Source organism: Fusarium poae, chromosome 1, assembly GCF_019609905.1.
Source record: "Fusarium poae strain DAOMC 252244 chromosome 1, whole genome shotgun sequence".
Taxonomy (NCBI): Eukaryota; Fungi; Ascomycota; class Sordariomycetes; order Hypocreales; family Nectriaceae; genus Fusarium; species Fusarium poae.
Window position 1 is genome coordinate 3,154,395 of NC_058399.1, and position 16,004 is coordinate 3,170,398.

The window sequence follows — 16,004 nt, forward strand, 5'->3', positions numbered from 1 at the left end:
GCCAGTTGACACTTATATATCGAACCAATTCAGATATTATTACCCTCTAACTAGTACTCCATGATGCGTGACTCTCAGCATATCATATTCCAATTCGTCTCGATACCAATCTACTCCATTCAAAAGCATACGACACTCTAGTCCAAATCTTTCTTGCGGACAACGATATAGCCCTCGTTGATATTCCGTGGGTTGCCGTCCTCCTCATCATATGCGAACTCTTCCTCCATGTCTTCCTCATCTGAGGGTTCTGATGGCTGCTCGAACGTGCCTTCGCTCCATAGAATATCTATCAAAGCGTCGGCGATGTGGTTACCCATCCAGTCATATCCCTCTTTTCCCAAATGCACATGATCGTCCCAGTATCTGTGGCGGTCTTGTTGTGAGAGGGAATGAAATGGAATTTTGGATTTGAGGTCGAATGCATAGCTGTCGATTGTTAGTGACATGAACGATAGATTTCAGGCCAGGGATGATATTGCCGCCGTATCGTGTCCTTATTTTTCAATATATGCGCATCTACTTACTAGTTACGGTTTTTATTCTTTAGAATGCGTTCGTTGAGCGCATTCCTTGCCGCCATGGTTCTTGCATTATCTGCGCTGCATTCTGGGACAGTGAGGGCAAGGACTTTAGCGCCCTTGTCCCGGGCGAGGTCGTAGGTTTTCTTCAGAGATGAGAAAATTACCTCCGGAGGAATACTGAATGCTATGTCGCTGCAGAGTTGTGAGTCAGCTTTCTGTCTTCAGTGCCAATGATGAGGTCCTGCTTATGTATACTACTCACTTGGTGCCGCCAAGGACAATGGTCCAGTCGTATATTCTCCCACGCCCTGTTCATTTTTAGCTGTGTTTGAGCTGGTGACCGAAGGTAGAAAATGGTCGCATACAGGCAGATTTTACTCTGTTAGAAAATCGTTCAGAGGAAGCGATGTCGCCAGGATAGCCGTTTACAACAATCTCAAAGTCCACCTCTGGAAAGGTGCCCGTGAGTCGATCCTCCAGCTTGTCAGCGTATGGGTGTGACATCATCCCCTGGCAGTAATAGCCCGAGGTGAGAGAGTCACCGAAACATAGTATACTGAGCTTTTTGCGAGGCATAGTGATGGTTTTTTTCTGGTGTTGTTGTGATGGTCTTGTGAACAAGGTCGGAAGAAGTGGCGGGAGGGGGAATAGCGGTTGAGACGATGGCGTAGGTTCGGTGTAAGCGGGTAGGCTACAGCGCCGTGTTCACATAGAGATGCTCGGTAGCATGGGTCATGCAAATCTTTGAGTGGTTAGTTTAGAGCTTTTTTGAAAACGATGAATCTCTTTTATGCTGAGAGACAAAATTATATTATCTTTGATTCACTGCTGCGTAGAAAGCTTTATTCTGCTGATGCACCTACTCGCGTGATCACTTGTCGATCGTCTTTCATGCCGTTGTTCAATTAGTCGGTGACCTTTATAGTACAACAACAACAACATTGCAGTCCACACAGAAAGAATGGCATTACCAGGATCTCAGTAGAATTACATGATTATCATATGAGAAAAAAGGATGTGTTCATCAAGTTCAACCATGGTTTCACGATTGCAAACTTTTAGGTAGGTTGTCTGTAGGGTAGACTATCTACTATGGAGACACTTGGGTTGGTAAACATAATGTTCATTTTCAATCGCAGCATGATATGTTTTGTGAGAACAAAGAAATAACCACAGGAGGTAGTTTAACCTTTCGCCTTTATACTGTACCAAGACGGGCGAGTATCTACAATCAGGATCGTCAAGATTATTGCGTAGCAGAACATACTACGATAATATACCAAATCTTGACCATAGTCTTTATCAACTACCATTGGTGAGATGGCCGAGTTGGTTATGGCGCCAGGTTAAGGTTAACCTTAACACCAATTTCCTGGTGGAGCAATCCTCCTGGGTTCGAGTCCCAGTCTCATCAAAGTTATTTTTTTGCAATTCGTGCTGAAATGACTGGAGAGAAAGAGAGAGAGATAAGAAAAGGTTCCGTTGCGCCGCTCGTGCGATGACGGAGCTTTTGCCACGACATCATAGGTAAAGTTTTGAGACTAGTTAAAGCTTCAAACTCAATCCGTACAGCTCTGGCTTGTGATGGATTGAAGCTTCATCCCCTCCAAGAAGCAATAGTTTCGAATACGGTTATAAACGTTCAATTCCCTCCGCAATTGCTCGTCATAGCCACCAAGCTATGACCAAGTATAAGGCTGATTCCCCTGCAAAAAATTAATAATCTGATGATAACTTCCGGTACTGTTATCACCGGCACTTTAGAAAAGACCCACGCTTAAGTGCGGATTCTTTTGTTTTTTTCTTCTCCTGGTTCCTATCTGCTCCTTCCTTGCCCCGCCCCCTCATCAGCTCGCCATTGCGAGGTCGCTATTACCCCGCCAAACTTTTTTCTTTTTGGCCTTTCCTTACTCGCCAGGAGCCCAATCCGCACCCGAATGAGGCGCCTGTTTTCCACTTACAGCTTTTCTTCTTCCTTTTCTTCTTCGTCTTCGTCCTCTTCTGTTTTTCGTCTTTTCTCTTCTTCATCCCCCAAAAGCTTCTCTCTTCTAGCTTCCAAAATGTCCTCTCAGCAGAAGATCGCCATCGTCTCGGTCTATGACAAGACCGGTCTGTTGGACCTGGCCAAGGGTCTTGTCCAGCAGAATGTTCGAATTCTCGCCTCTGGGGGTACCTCCAAGATGATCCGAGAATCTGGCTTCCCTGTCGAGTAGGTGAACTCTATTTATTTCATGCGAAAATAAAGCTAATTGACTTTCAACAGGGACGTTTCTGCCATCACCAAGGCCCCTGAGATGCTTGCTGGTCGCGTCAAGACTCTGCACCCTGCTGTCCATGCCGGTATCTTGGCCCGTGACCTCGCCTCTGACGAGAAGGACCTTGCCGACCAGAACATCAACAAGGTTGACTACGTCATCTGCAACCTCTACCCCTTCAAGGACACTGTCGCCAAGATCAACGTCAGCATCCCCGAGGCTGTCGAGGAAATCGACATCGGTGGTGTCACTCTCATCCGCGCTGCCGCCAAGAACCACAAGCGTGTTACCATCCTCAGCGACCCCAACGACTACGCTGGCTTCCTCAAGGAGCTCGAAAAGGGCGATGTCAGCGAGAGCAGCCGCAACCGATACGCTCTCAAGGCCTTCGAGCACACTGCCGACTACGATGCCGCTATCTCCCAGTTCTTCCGCAAGGAGTACGCTGGCAATGGCGACCAGTACAGCGCTCTCCGATACGGCGCCAACCCCCACCAGAAGCCTGCTGCTGCCTACGTTTCCGAGGGTAGCCTTCCCTTCAAGGTCCTCGGTGGCTCTCCTGGTTACATCAACCTCCTCGACGCCCTAAATGCCTGGCCTCTCGTTAAGGAGCTCCACAAGGCCCTTGGCAAGCCCGCCGCTGCAAGCTTCAAGCATGTCTCCCCTGCCGGTGCTGCCATTGGTCTTCCTCTTACTGAGGAGGAGAAGAAGGTCTACTTTGTCCACGATATCGAGGGCATTGACGAGTCCAGTCTCGCTCAGGCTTATGCTCGTGCCCGTGGTGCCGATCGCATGAGCAGCTTTGGCGACATGATCGCTCTTAGCGACGTCGTTGATCTTCCTACCGCTCGCATCATCTCCAAGGAGGTCTCTGACGGTGTCATTGCCCCTGGTTACGAGGATGCCGCTCTTGAGATCCTCAAGAAGAAGAAGGGTGGCCGATACCTCGTCCTCCAGATCGACCCCGAGTACAACCCTCCCGCCACCGAGACCCGTACTGTCTACGGTATCAACCTCCAGCAGCACCGCAACGATGTTGAGATCACCCCCAAGCACTTCAACACTATCATCACTCCCAAGGACACTACCTCCCTCCCCGAGAGCGCTGCTCGCGATCTTACCATAGCTACAATCACTCTCAAGTACACTCAGAGCAACTCTGTGTGCTACGCCTACAACGGACAGGTCGTTGGTCTCGGTGCTGGACAGCAGTCCCGAATCCACTGCACCCGTCTTGCCGGCGACAAGGCCGACAACTGGTGGATGCGATTCCACGAGCGCGTTCTCGGCATCAAGTGGAAGAAGGGTACCAAGCGTCCCGACAAGAGCAATGCCATCGACCTGCTCGTCAGCGGCCAGCTCCCCAAGGATGGCCCTGAGCGTGAGGCTTTCGAGGGTGTCTTTGAGGAGGTCCCTGCTGCTTTCACTGCCGAGGAGCGTGAGTCTTGGATGAAGCAGCTCAAGAACGTCTGCGTTTCTAGTGACGCTTTCGTAAGTAATATGTATCCTACTTCATTAATAATCACTAACAGAGCACAGTTCCCCTTTATTGACAACGTCTTCCGCGTGTCTCAATCAGGAGTCAAGTATGTTGCTGCCCCTGGTGGCAGCCAGAACGATGCCGCTGTCTTTGACACCGCCGAGAAGCTTGGCATTACCTTTGTTGAGCAGAACATTCGTCTGTTCCACCACTAAGCGATACCTGATGAGAGAATTTGTTTTTTGTTGATATTTGACATGAAAATGGAACCGGAAAAGTAAAGACATGGCTTGCTGAACTTGGCATGGAAAAGAGGGATTCCCCAGAAATTGTGATCTTTATGGTTGCAATGTTGTATATATGATAGACTTAACGCCGCGCCCAGACGCTCACTTCAACGTGATTATGATGATTTTTGAACTATTTGCAAAGCATTGCATCCCCCGTTTTGTGATTCATCTCACTCAAGCATTCGTGTGAGGCTGACCAAAAGTATTTACTCCCTTTGCTCCGTTCCATGGTTGCTACCCTTCCAACCCCAAACGCAGATAAAAAATCAAATGGATCGCAAATCGCAGCATTTTTATACCTCAGTCCCATCACCCCTTTGTTATTAGTCTTCGATGTCATCATCGCTGAGCACCAATTTCTGAGCAAGTAACCCTGATACATTTCCATCTTTTATACCCGCGCGCTTCTTTCGAGGGCTCATTTCTTCGGAGGGTTTGTCTGTCGCCCACGCTTCTCCAGGTGGCATATCGTCTTCCGCGTCGGATTCTTCGTCTACAGTGTTGATGCCTTTGAATGCGACTACCTTTTCAAGATCGCGGAGACGGAAAGTGGATGTCTTGCGAGCTCGGGCAATGTGAGCCATGTACGGCAGGCGCTCAAGGAGCATCTCGCGCCGAGCTGCGCTACCGAGTGAGAGTAGAGGGGTGTCATGAGTCTCATCGTCCTCTTGCTTCTGTTGCTGCATCTTCAGAGCAGCCTGTCGACTCTGCTGCTTGCGCTGCATCCAGGAAGTTTCATCGGAATTTTGTTGTGGGCGACGAAATGCTGTGGCGCCATCGGTCAGGTTCTTGGTTGCCCCATCATCGCCCTTCAGCAACTTGGTAGACCACATATCTACAAACCCCTCCAGCTCTTCCTTGGCGCGCCAGAGTTTGAGACTAGTTGGGTAGAACATCTTGAACGCATCGCTACCTTTGGACATGGACGACGACTTGCGTTTGACAGGGTTGGGTAGAGAGAACAACATGCCACGAACAGCGACCTGGAATGTTATCTCGTCTTGCCGCAATACATGGCTGCCAGAGTCTGGACTCGAGAAGCCGCCTCTGCCACCAAAGAATATGTCTCTTGATGGGGAAAGGAGATCGGCTTGGGATAGGTACTCGATACAATCATTGACATAATCCATAGATGTTGACAGGTCCATAGAATCTGTGCTCTCGCATGATAGAACGTAGTTTTCGTGTAACGCCGAGACGAAAGTATGCGTATCGGTACCGGTCTCGTCGATTAGAGTGTCCACGGAAACTTCTGACCGTTTTGGTCGTGAATGTTGCGAAAGAAATCCCGGTAGTCTTTCAGTGGTGTCATCGCGCGAAGCAAATTCATCTCGCTTGTTGTAGACAACCTTTCCAACTGCGTGAAAGATACCCAGACTCGCCTCGCGTTGTGATATCAACTCCAGACTCTCTTCTTCACCCTGCGTAAGCTTGATAGCATCCTTCGTACCTTTGGTCTGCTTCGAAAAGGCAACTTTGTTGCCCCAGTCGCCTTGCTGGTCACCCTTCAAGCAAAGAAACTCAAGCGACGAGGCGGCGTTTCTGATATCCCCGATCTCACCGAGACGTTTCAGAACCTGAGGGCCTGGGGTCTTCCTTCTTCCCGACTTCCGCGCTTCCTTTTGAACGATCAACTCGAGGGCTTTCAGGAGCAATGATGGCGCGATGGCGTTGAACTCGATCATGCCAACCCCTGGATGTTGTAATATTTCAGGACCAAGGAGTCTATGTGCGGTAAAACTGTCAGCCGAAGCGGATGTTGTAGTAAGATGAGTCTCTGAAATGATCATGACTACTGGTGTCACAGGTCCCTGTTGGGAAGGCTTCGCAAACATGGACAGAGAGGGTGTGTTGTGAGCAAGGTATTGTAGAATGGTGTTGCGGAAAGATGTTAATGCGGTCGAAGACCTTGCAAACGTGTTTGGGAACTCCTCGATAAGAATGACTCGTTTAGAATCACTTTTTCGTGCAGATTGCGAGTTACTTTGGGAGGATGGCAATGCTGGGACATCTGTATCTAGCGCTCCAAATTTCCCACCCCGACCAAGAAATTCTTCGAATTGCGCCGATGCCGAAACGAATCCTAGCCCAGAGCTCCCTGCAGGATTTCTCCATTCAAGAAGTTCGCAACCCATGTCGTTCGCCAAAAGTCGCATTGTTGTTGTTTTCCCAGAACCAGCTGCACCTTTAAGGATGAGCAGACGCTGTCGCATGCGTCCTGCTACCACATCATCCAACCATCTTCTCACATCTGACACTTTTTTCTTGTGTACGGCGAGTTCCTCCAGGTTCCGCGGCCCAAATCGTTCGGACCATGGTCGTGAATCATCGTTGGCGGTGGCAAGGGGTATAGGTTTCGGTGGTTTGATGAATTTCTGGCTAGCGGTGGGAGCGGCTGAGACTGCCGTCTGTGAATCATTCCGTAGCCTCTTCTTAGCGTGTTGACCAACCAAGCTCGAAGAACTCGCTTTTTGCTCTGAAATGTCATCGTCTTCTGAGATAGGATCACTGATAATATCGTCGAGGGGGACGGATCGTCTGTCCCCAACTGCTGTCTTTGCGGCTCTCTGTGCCTGATTGGAGAAAAGGGTCTTCAAGTCTGCCGTCTTCCCCTTTTCTGCTGCCTTTCCGACATCTTTCGTTCGTTTGGTACTCGGGCTTGTATTGTTGCGCTGGCTTTGGTGCGCTCGACGGGGTAGACGGAGGGAGCCATTCTTGGCCGCTGGCTTGTTGGTAAGGACTTTGGGTTTTGTGGGACTCGGAGAAGCTGTAGGGGCACGGCTTTTCGTAGGGGAATTTGGTGAGGAAAGGAGAAATTTATTCAAGGTATTATTAGCACGGGGCTGTTCGTCTTCGTCGTCTGAAGCCTCGACGATGTTCCGCCGGCGGCGCTTCGCGGGCGGAGTCATCAGCGCAGATGATGCATTTATAGAGGCAGCATAACGGTATACAATAATACGCGATCGAGTAGAAGGAGTCGAATTGTCGGACTTTGAAGGCTCTGGTAGAAGTGATGATGACGATGCGATGTTGCCGTTGAGCTGATAGCTGGAGCTCTGGAGCCTGCCTTATCGTGAATTGAATTACCGGCTCCACAATGCAGCAGAGACGCATGCAGTGGCCCACTTTGACGGACACCCCTGGAACTGAAGTCATTGTGATTCACGAACAAAATGTCTAAATAAAAGACATCATGACTATTATTATTTTCGGATTGTTCATAAGTCTCCGTGATCTTTGGATTGTTCTTATTACAGCTAATTGGCAAAAGTCTGGCCAAATTTCAACGGTGATTGTACAGTATAGCCATTCCGATTGACCTGGTATAAATGTTACAATTTCACTTCGTTTCTCATACAATCCCATGCCTGTTATCCCATGTCCTCTCAAATCATCGCATCAGAATGTCCAACCTTGGAAATTGTCCACAAACGTAAGAGCTGCCAGGAGGTAGCGATTGTGAATATCGCCCCATGTGCTGGAGGCTTCCTTCAAGGCACGAATTGCTGCTATAGGTTAGATGTAGTCTTTCCCCCAAGATAATAAAACTTACCCTTGACATAGTGAGCATCAGTGGCCCAGTCAGAGTTCAAAGCCTTGTCCTCAACATACTTCCAGCCTCGCTGTTTAGCATCACTATCAACGTTGTCCGGATCGGGAAGAGGCCGGCCCTTCACAATAAAGATGCCCAAGACAAGTAACCACCATTCCCGGACAAGAGTAATGTGGTATTTCTCGGGGATGAACGGAAGCAAAATTCGAACAGCATGGCTTGTTGTTAGCAGATGTACAAGCAGAAAATTGAATGCGTGGGTGCCTGGCTTGACTGTCGCAACGAGCAGAGCAGCCGCGGCTTCTTGAGATAACTCAAATTGTTTCAGGGCATCATTAATCTCCCATGCATTCCAGTATTCCAGAATGAGATCCTCATGTTTGTTAAAGAGTTCTTCCATGTCGCTCAGGTCAGGGCTGATGGAGTCGAATCGACTGTCTTTGGCCAATTTGGTAACAAGGTCCAGTGGTGATGCTGAAGTGAAAGGCGCTTGCTTAGTATATGATGGATTGTCGAGATACTTGTGCAAAAAGTTATACTGGACACAAGCCATTCCCAAGGCTTCCATGGCGAGTTCCTTACAATCCATCTCAAAAGCGTAGCCCAAGTGAATAAGGGGGTGACCAACTATTTGAGTCAGCAATTGAACATTCAGCTCTCATATGAAAGGTGTAGAAGACGTACGGCCGCCGATCAGACCATGGGACAAGGGTTCATCACCAGTGAACAGATAATGTTGCACCTCCTGACGCCAGTCATATTTGAAACGCATAACAAATTTGTCTTCGAAAAAGTCCACATAAGCACGCTGGTATCTCTTGTCGCCCCTGTGTTGTTCCCAGTCATCTTCACCAAGCTCAGCGGGTGAAGGTACCCATGGGTCCAATTCTCGAATCTCCTTGTCGTAGATGTCGTTTAGTTGAGAAATACTTGCACCTAATAGATATGCCGAACTAAGAATGTGAGAGTTGTGGTTATCGTATTGAAGATTGTGATAAACGATGGAGTAGTTGGCATGGTTTGCCTTGATCAGATGCTTCAGACATCTCGCCCGTTTGTCTGGGTCTGTCTCAATATGATGAATCTCAACTGAGGGCACGTTGATCGCCTGGCGATTAGAATAAAGCCCTAATAGTCGATTGACTACGGGCACTTGTGAGAGGATGCCAGACATGATATTGAGATGGTATGAAAGAGACAAGATTGATAATGTTAATGAGGAGAGAATGACAATGACGTTCAACCAAAAGCGCCAGCAGCAATCAAATTGAGCTTCCGTTGGGGCTTCCAGCGGGCACTAACAAATGAAATAGCGGGGCTGCTTTTTCTTTGGGGGGTGGTCGCGACCCCAATGACATGACGCGTGCACGGACCATCCAATTAATTATCAATCAGATGTGAGCCGCGTTTTCTTCTTTAAACTCCATCACTTCACTTCACTCTTCAACGAGTGATACTTCGAGTATGGCCTCTCAACACCCTGCAGCGATATATGCAGAACTACTCTCCAATATCAGGCAAATATCTGTTGTGGCATCTCTATCAGCGCCAACAAATCCATCAACAAAAGCAGACATCTCAAATGGGGGCCGACAACTTAACGTGACGCATCAAGACCACACTGAAAGCATCACCCTGCCAGCACAGACGTCTGTGGCAGGAGTCTTACCTGTGGCTCAGACCGGTCGCCCGAGCCTATCATGGAGGCTTCCAGTCTCGCCCGCAGAGGCAAAACCTGCACAATTCTCCCTGGAGAACCAGGCGTTACCGTGGACATCTGTTGACATAAAGACGGGATCACCGGTAGGCTGCCGCAACTGTGGCAACGAGTTTGTTTCTCAGGGTTCCATAAATGAATGGAAAGACCTGCCGAGCGAGAACTGGGCTGAGATGATGGAGTTTTGGCACTGCCATAAACCTCATGACCATGAACACCAAGATTCTGAGTCTCTGGCCACTAAAGGTTATGGCGCCAACCATGCTATATCAGCTCAGCAGGGTGTCGGCTTTGTTGACTTGACCTCGTTCCTCTTCACGGAATCTGACTGCCGAGGCTTAAAAGTAAGTATTTCATCCAACCGCCACTGATTTTATTCTCAACTGTGCTCGACCATACCTTGAACTTTTACCTCGGGGAGAAAGAAGATGTCCATGTCGGTATTTTTAGACCCTTCAATGATTTGGCCATCGATACAACTCCCCAATATTGATGCTTTGGTCGTCCCACCCCAATGGGCAGCTAGCCTTTTGGAAACCTTCTATATGGAATGGGTTCCTAGGGTGATGCTGAAGACGCTGCCTCTTCTTTTCATCTAACCTCTCACAGGCATGGGAGTTTGGAGATTATTGAGAGGCATATTGCCCAAGAATTGGCGTGATGCTTTTTGTTCATTGGCCGTCTACTTACATGTTGCAGTATTCTTCCTCGACAATGAGCGCTGGGTTCGATATGTCGTCTTTAGCGCTTGAGGATGACAAGAGTAACAAGTTTTTACACGTATTCTGTTGGAAATGTGCAACAGAAGTAGGTCTGTACAACGTCGCGGCATCATCTGTCACCCTGTTTAAGTGGCAAATTATTTGTCAAACGAAAACTCCAGATCCCAACCCAAGCAGCCCAGAATGTCTTGCAGCGACTCTCATGGCTACAATTTCGAGGTCGGGATCATCCAAGTCCATCATCACGCCGCATGTGCTTGGATCTGTAAAGCCCGGTTCAGCTGCTGCACGCCAGAACCTCCATCTTTGGGTGTTGAATCCCAATGTGGTGTACACAGCATCTTTTACCACTGGTCGTAAGACAGCCATGAAGATACTCTACAAGCATATCGACTCGGAAGAGGGCGATAAGCTGATTACATCCATGACCTCGGACGTTCAAGAGATTACTCTACCAGAGGCAGCCATCAAGGCCGCGGAAGAGTGCTTATTGGCGAGCAGCCAATTGCTACCAGCTCAAGAACGGACTTTTAAGGAGTGGAATGTCGGGTTGCTTGGAAGATGGGAACCTTCTTCCTGAGTAGTAAATCAGGAATATAATAGAAATCAATCATTGGTATCTTATGCTTTCTCGTTATATCTGTCAAATGTTCAACTGCCGCAATCGTTATTCGCATGGCATCTTAACTCCTTCGCCATGGCACCGAACATGTATAAATAGATGGCCTTAGTGTCCAAGCTGTTTGGGTCTAAGCCCTGCTTCCCGATCCAAAATCATCCTGCGCAGTAGTTGATCGGGCGATGCTGACATCGACATGGATTCTCTTTCTAAACGCAATGTGAGTTTAGAGTTTAGGGCTGAGTAAGAAAACACTTACGAAAATAGAAGCTCTCCGTACGTAGACTCATGAAAGCTTCTATGAGAGACTCGTCGTCGTCCAGTAGCTTCCGCGTAGACGCCAGTCTGAAATCGGCGTATAAAGGACTGGTCACTCGGAAGATGGCCGCGTAAATGGATACTAGATGGTGATAGAAATGCGTGCCGACTTCCAGCTTGCATTCTGGAAAACCACTGTAGTCCTCTGGCACATGACATGGGAATTGTCGGAAAGCCATGTATGTGTGAACCAGCTTTCGGTACATCAGGATCAAGCACCAGAGGCTGGCCCAGAGGGCTACCGAATTGTCGGAACCGATTCCTGTAGTCCCAAAAACTAGCTTTTCCAACTCAAGGAGAACTCCCTTTTCGATGGGCTGGGAGGCCGCTTTCGAGATTTGCCCGAACTGTGTGTGTAGAGCGCAAGAGGGCGGTGTCATGTCGCCTCCTTCTTCAACACATAGAATAAGCCCCAGGCGGATCTTGGTCAGGCAGTTGAGTTTGTGTACCTTGCGGACAAAGTCATGCTAAGCAGTGTTAGGTGGCGGAGCAAGGGGTCACGACAGGATACTGCTTACCATTGGTAGGAGTGACTTTGATTGACTATATCTCAGGATAAAAGAATCCACAGTTTGTTGGAATCCTATGCAACGGGTTTCTTGGTGGGCAATGATTCTTTCAACCCAATCAACTAGATGACTGGGCGGAAGGAGTTGTGGCAGGGCATATCGGGCACTCTCCTGGCGGTAAGATTCGACTTGACCGCCGACCTGATCCGTCACGACCCAACAGCAGAACCACGGTGGAGTTGTGTTTCCGTAGTAGTCCTGGACTTCGACTTCGAGAGCTGGGTTGCCAGGATAATCCATTGATAACGACACTTTTCGATGAGGCCCTAAATGGGTTGTGCCAGCGACGAGCTCCTGATCGAGGAGACGTGCGGTGTAATCGATGTAGTGAAGATCTAGAGCTGTTAGACTACCTCTGATACCCGATGTAAGCCAGCGTTTGGAAACTGACCTCCAGAACTGAATCTCATCTTGGTAAGTTTCTCGCGAATGCACAGCTCTCGTCCGAGGATACCAGCAGCTTTCTCACATGCCTGGCACGGCGCTCCTACACCACACTAAGAGGTCAACCTCTGCTTGATTCATTCGAGGCATACAATGTAAGTCAAACGAGATCGACATACAGATATCCTTCGGAATTTGCATCGAAAGCAAGCACCGCTTTTTCGTACTTGAGCAACTTCCTGCCGCCTCTTTTCGTCAAAATCCTTCCTCTTCTTCTTGATGCCGTTCGGTTTGGTGGGGTTAGAGGGGAAACATATGACGGAGTATTCGGGTATTGATGAGACACTGGAACGAATTCCTCTGCGTCTTGGCTTCGTATGTGATTGATTCAGTTCATTGCCACGTTTTGTATCATCTTGTCTCTTTTGCTTGTGGTGTATCTCGTCGCTAGCGGCGGCAGGGATAACGATCTCGTCTAAACATGTCTGAGCCTGGGCTGTATCATTTGGTGGTGTTGAAGCACCGTCACAAAGACGTTGAACATGGAGGAACTCGTCCAGATCCACGTCATTAGAAGAATTCGACACCGACTGGAAGATTTGCAGAGGTGCTGAATCCATTTTATGAAGAAGTTGAAAGCTGAATTAGAGATGAGGTTCGTTTAAGGTATCCTCCTTCCTTCCTTGAACATTCGTGATATCCTTCCTCCATGTCCTCGCAGAAAGTGGGTCTCGGTGAGTTGAATTTTGCCGTAATAGGAAAGTTTACGTCACGGAAGGAGCCAATCGCAAGGGTGAGTTTCCCTTTGGATGACTGAGCTTCTCGAGTCAGATCAGTCAGAGAGTTCCTCAGCTTTGGCTCAAAGAGGCTTGTATCACGGATGGCTGGAGAAAAGCACAGCATTCAAGTGCGTGCACAGTCAGGGTCTAGGGTCTAGTTTAGTATATATAAGCACTTGTTGCTTGTGTTGTTTAAATTAATCCGACATAGTCAATTTGATATGTGGACGCGTCGTGGCTTTGACTTGATTGTATGTTGAGAGTCATATTAATTGGGCGGCCGACAGTCGAGCTCGCTTTAATAATGAGGCCCACTGATTTCACTGTAACATCTCAGGCAAAGACTGATACATGGTTAATATAAAGGCATCTATCACCCGAGATATTGCTTGTGTTGTGGATATTTACGCGGTCGCAACAACTGAGAATCTTCTTTCTCCATGACGGTTTGGTTTGCTGGTCGGGATCCGCAGGCAGGGCCGTTTTAGGACTTGATGAGGGGGGAACAGACCAGGCTGGCTCGAGACCAGGGTGGGACGATTTTCCGGAATGTTCTATAAAAAGGTACAGTACAGTATGCAAACGCAAAAGCAGACGCAGAGACGAGATGCAGCTGCAGCTGCAGATGCATCTGAATGTGGATTTTTGGTAGCTCAAGAACTGGAGCCGAAAATACGGAGAAGAGAAGTTCAGGAGCCATTGGAATCCTGACAACTCCTCACGCTATCTTTTTTCCCTTGCTGTTGTCCCTTCTGTCAATCCCTATTTTTCTGATTTGCAGGGCCAATTTCGGCTACCGCCAAGTCTCCCTCCAAGCGAACGATGAGTTGGGCCAGGGGACTAAACTATGACGCAAATCTACGATACCTACCTTGGTGGTCACTGTCTCTCTTAGCGTCGGGCGGTTGGCTGTTCCTCTTCTGCCGTCTTTCAAAAACCAACCTGTCAGTTTGTGGATTGCATGGAGAGTAGCCATAACAAATGCACCTCCGTTTTTGGCACATAATTCTCTGCTCAATTATTATCGCGGCGTCAATATTCGAGCTCGGTTCCCGGTGTGGCATGCACCTTGACTCGATGACAGGTAACTTGTAATACTGCCTGGTCTGCAGAGTAGACTACTACGTAGCTTGTTGGCCAAATCCTTGAATTTGGTTCCTTTCTGGAGTAAGTAATAACGACGATCATGGGCGTTGTTGGGCGCCGTACTGCTGTGCTATGCATGCAGGGCCGTAAGCCCCCTGTTTTACGGACACTTTTTTTCTCCTGTGTTCCGTTATATGTGATATGTATGGCGATTCGTGTAACAGCTAATAATAAGCTAGCATGCCACAGAAAAGTCGGCCGAGTAAAGCCGGAGTAAAAAGAATAGATCACTAGGTAGGTAACGGATACTACGGAGTACGAGCTCGGTACGAACTTTCCAAGACTCACTAACGTTGGAAAATGGATTTTCGCCAACACAGGTTTGCGATTTTATCATCATGTGCTGTTGAGTCGGTCTGCAATACGAGAAGACAAGAAGTTCCCCCCTGGAGTATGGGAGGAATTCCTGATGCAACCTACAAGACAGTAACAGCCCAGACGATCCATTCGTGACGCGAGATGGAAACGACCAACCAGGGCATCATGTTTCGTGAGTTGGTTTTGCAGATCGATCTTACGAGGCGACCCTCAGCCACGAGACGACACAAAACGGGCGAGAGGGGAGTAAAATAGCCCGACAATGAAAAACGGTGAAAAAAGGGGGCAATGCATGATTGCAGTCAGAGGAAGGGTTAAAGTAGGGGCGGATGATATTTGCCGCGTAAGTTGGGGTCTTGGGAGTTTGGTTTCTGACTGTGATTGTCATGGTTCCTCATCTCCAATGAAGATGATGACATGTTGTGTTTGATGTGCCGTAGCCGAAAGAGGGAGAGGGACTCGCCATGACTGGACCGATAATTGCAACCGGTTTAGGCGTTATTTTTTGACGGTAGCACGGGATGTGGCAGACTCGGAGGTTCCATTGAAGTTTCATATGTTCACATTTTGGGAAGACCAAAGAGAACCACAACGACAGACATTCAAACGTGGATTGGATGGAATTTGAGGTGACTGTGATTAAGCGCTGCGTGTACAGATATTATAGATGTTAGCTTCCCATCTCTAAATTTGAGGCATAATTTGCTGCACTCACTACACAGTATCAGTAATTTTCAGCCCCCCTTAGAAGTCTAGAAGATGAGCAAGCTGAAACTATGAAACGGCCAAGCACTGTGAAAAATCAGGGAGCGTGGGGTTGACGGTTGGCTCTCGCTGATCTTGTCCTCGGATCCCTGACTTGCTCATTGTGATCCTTCAAGAGCGCTGTCACCATGTAATAATAATACCTGGCTTGATTCAGTCCAGTCCAGTTGAGGATGAACCATCAAACCTCAAAGGCATCAAACTAGATAAATGTCACTGCGATGTACCTTTAAGTACTCTTTAGGGTCCATGGTAGTTACCATCATGATGTACCTAGCTAGGTAGTATGGAGCTCCTCAAAGCTCCAATCCCGCACTGCCTACCGGAATCGGATCTTGGGGGTTCGCCATAGCGGAAGCTAATTGCACAAGACAAGATGAGATATTGCCAGGTTATGTTGCACTGTTTTTCTTCTCGGTCTTTTTGTCAATGCTAACACCGAGTTTCCTTGTCTTCACTCAGCCGCCCCCTTGCGAAGGATAGTAAAGTAAAGCAAAGCAACTGAGCTGGCCCGACACTCGATGCTCACGAAAATCCCTGAGGACCGTTGGCCAAAGCCACCCTT

The 16,004-nt window shown here is 48.4% G+C and overlaps 5 protein-coding genes and 1 non-coding gene across 6 annotated transcripts; 3 read left to right on the forward strand and 3 right to left on the reverse strand.

Moving 5' to 3' along the window:
• Positions 1–137: 137 nt before the first annotated feature.
• Positions 138–1,100, reverse strand: FPOAC1_001032 (uncharacterized protein; the record flags this gene model as incomplete). Its single annotated transcript, XM_044845639.1, has 4 exons — positions 138–429; positions 528–716; positions 787–832; positions 890–1,100. The coding sequence occupies 4 exons, from the start codon at positions 1,098–1,100 to the stop codon at positions 138–140; spliced, it is 738 nt and encodes a 245-aa protein (XP_044711555.1).
• A 738-nt stretch (positions 1,101–1,838) lies between these two features.
• On the forward strand, positions 1,839–1,938 carry FPOAC1_001033. Its single transcript has one exon. It is a non-coding gene; the product is annotated as a tRNA-Leu (tRNA).
• Positions 1,939–2,584: 646 nt separating this feature from the next.
• Positions 2,585–4,474, forward strand: ADE17 (bifunctional phosphoribosylaminoimidazolecarboxamide formyltransferase/IMP cyclohydrolase; the record flags this gene model as incomplete). Its single annotated transcript, XM_044845640.1, has 3 exons — positions 2,585–2,733; positions 2,788–4,270; positions 4,319–4,474. The coding sequence occupies 3 exons, from the start codon at positions 2,585–2,587 to the stop codon at positions 4,472–4,474; spliced, it is 1,788 nt and encodes a 595-aa protein (XP_044711556.1).
• A 398-nt stretch (positions 4,475–4,872) lies between these two features.
• FPOAC1_001035 (uncharacterized protein) lies at positions 4,873–9,276 on the reverse strand (the record flags this gene model as incomplete). The annotated part of the gene is made up of 4 exons (XM_044845641.1): positions 4,873–7,612; positions 7,983–8,055; positions 8,103–8,729; positions 8,787–9,276. The coding sequence occupies 4 exons, from the start codon at positions 9,274–9,276 to the stop codon at positions 4,873–4,875; spliced, it is 3,930 nt and encodes a 1,309-aa protein (XP_044711557.1).
• A 1,257-nt stretch (positions 9,277–10,533) lies between these two features.
• FPOAC1_001036 (uncharacterized protein) lies at positions 10,534–11,121 on the forward strand (the record flags this gene model as incomplete). The annotated part of the gene is made up of 1 exon (XM_044845642.1): positions 10,534–11,121. The coding sequence occupies one exon, from the start codon at positions 10,534–10,536 to the stop codon at positions 11,119–11,121; it is 588 nt and encodes a 195-aa protein (XP_044711558.1).
• A 147-nt stretch (positions 11,122–11,268) lies between these two features.
• On the reverse strand, positions 11,269–13,051 carry FPOAC1_001037 (uncharacterized protein; the record flags this gene model as incomplete). Its single annotated transcript, XM_044845643.1, has 5 exons — positions 11,269–11,369; positions 11,420–11,945; positions 11,997–12,382; positions 12,439–12,544; positions 12,611–13,051. 5 exons carry the CDS (start codon positions 13,049–13,051, stop codon positions 11,269–11,271), a joined length of 1,560 nt encoding a protein of 519 aa, XP_044711559.1.
• Between the last annotated feature and the right edge of the window lie 2,953 nt (positions 13,052–16,004).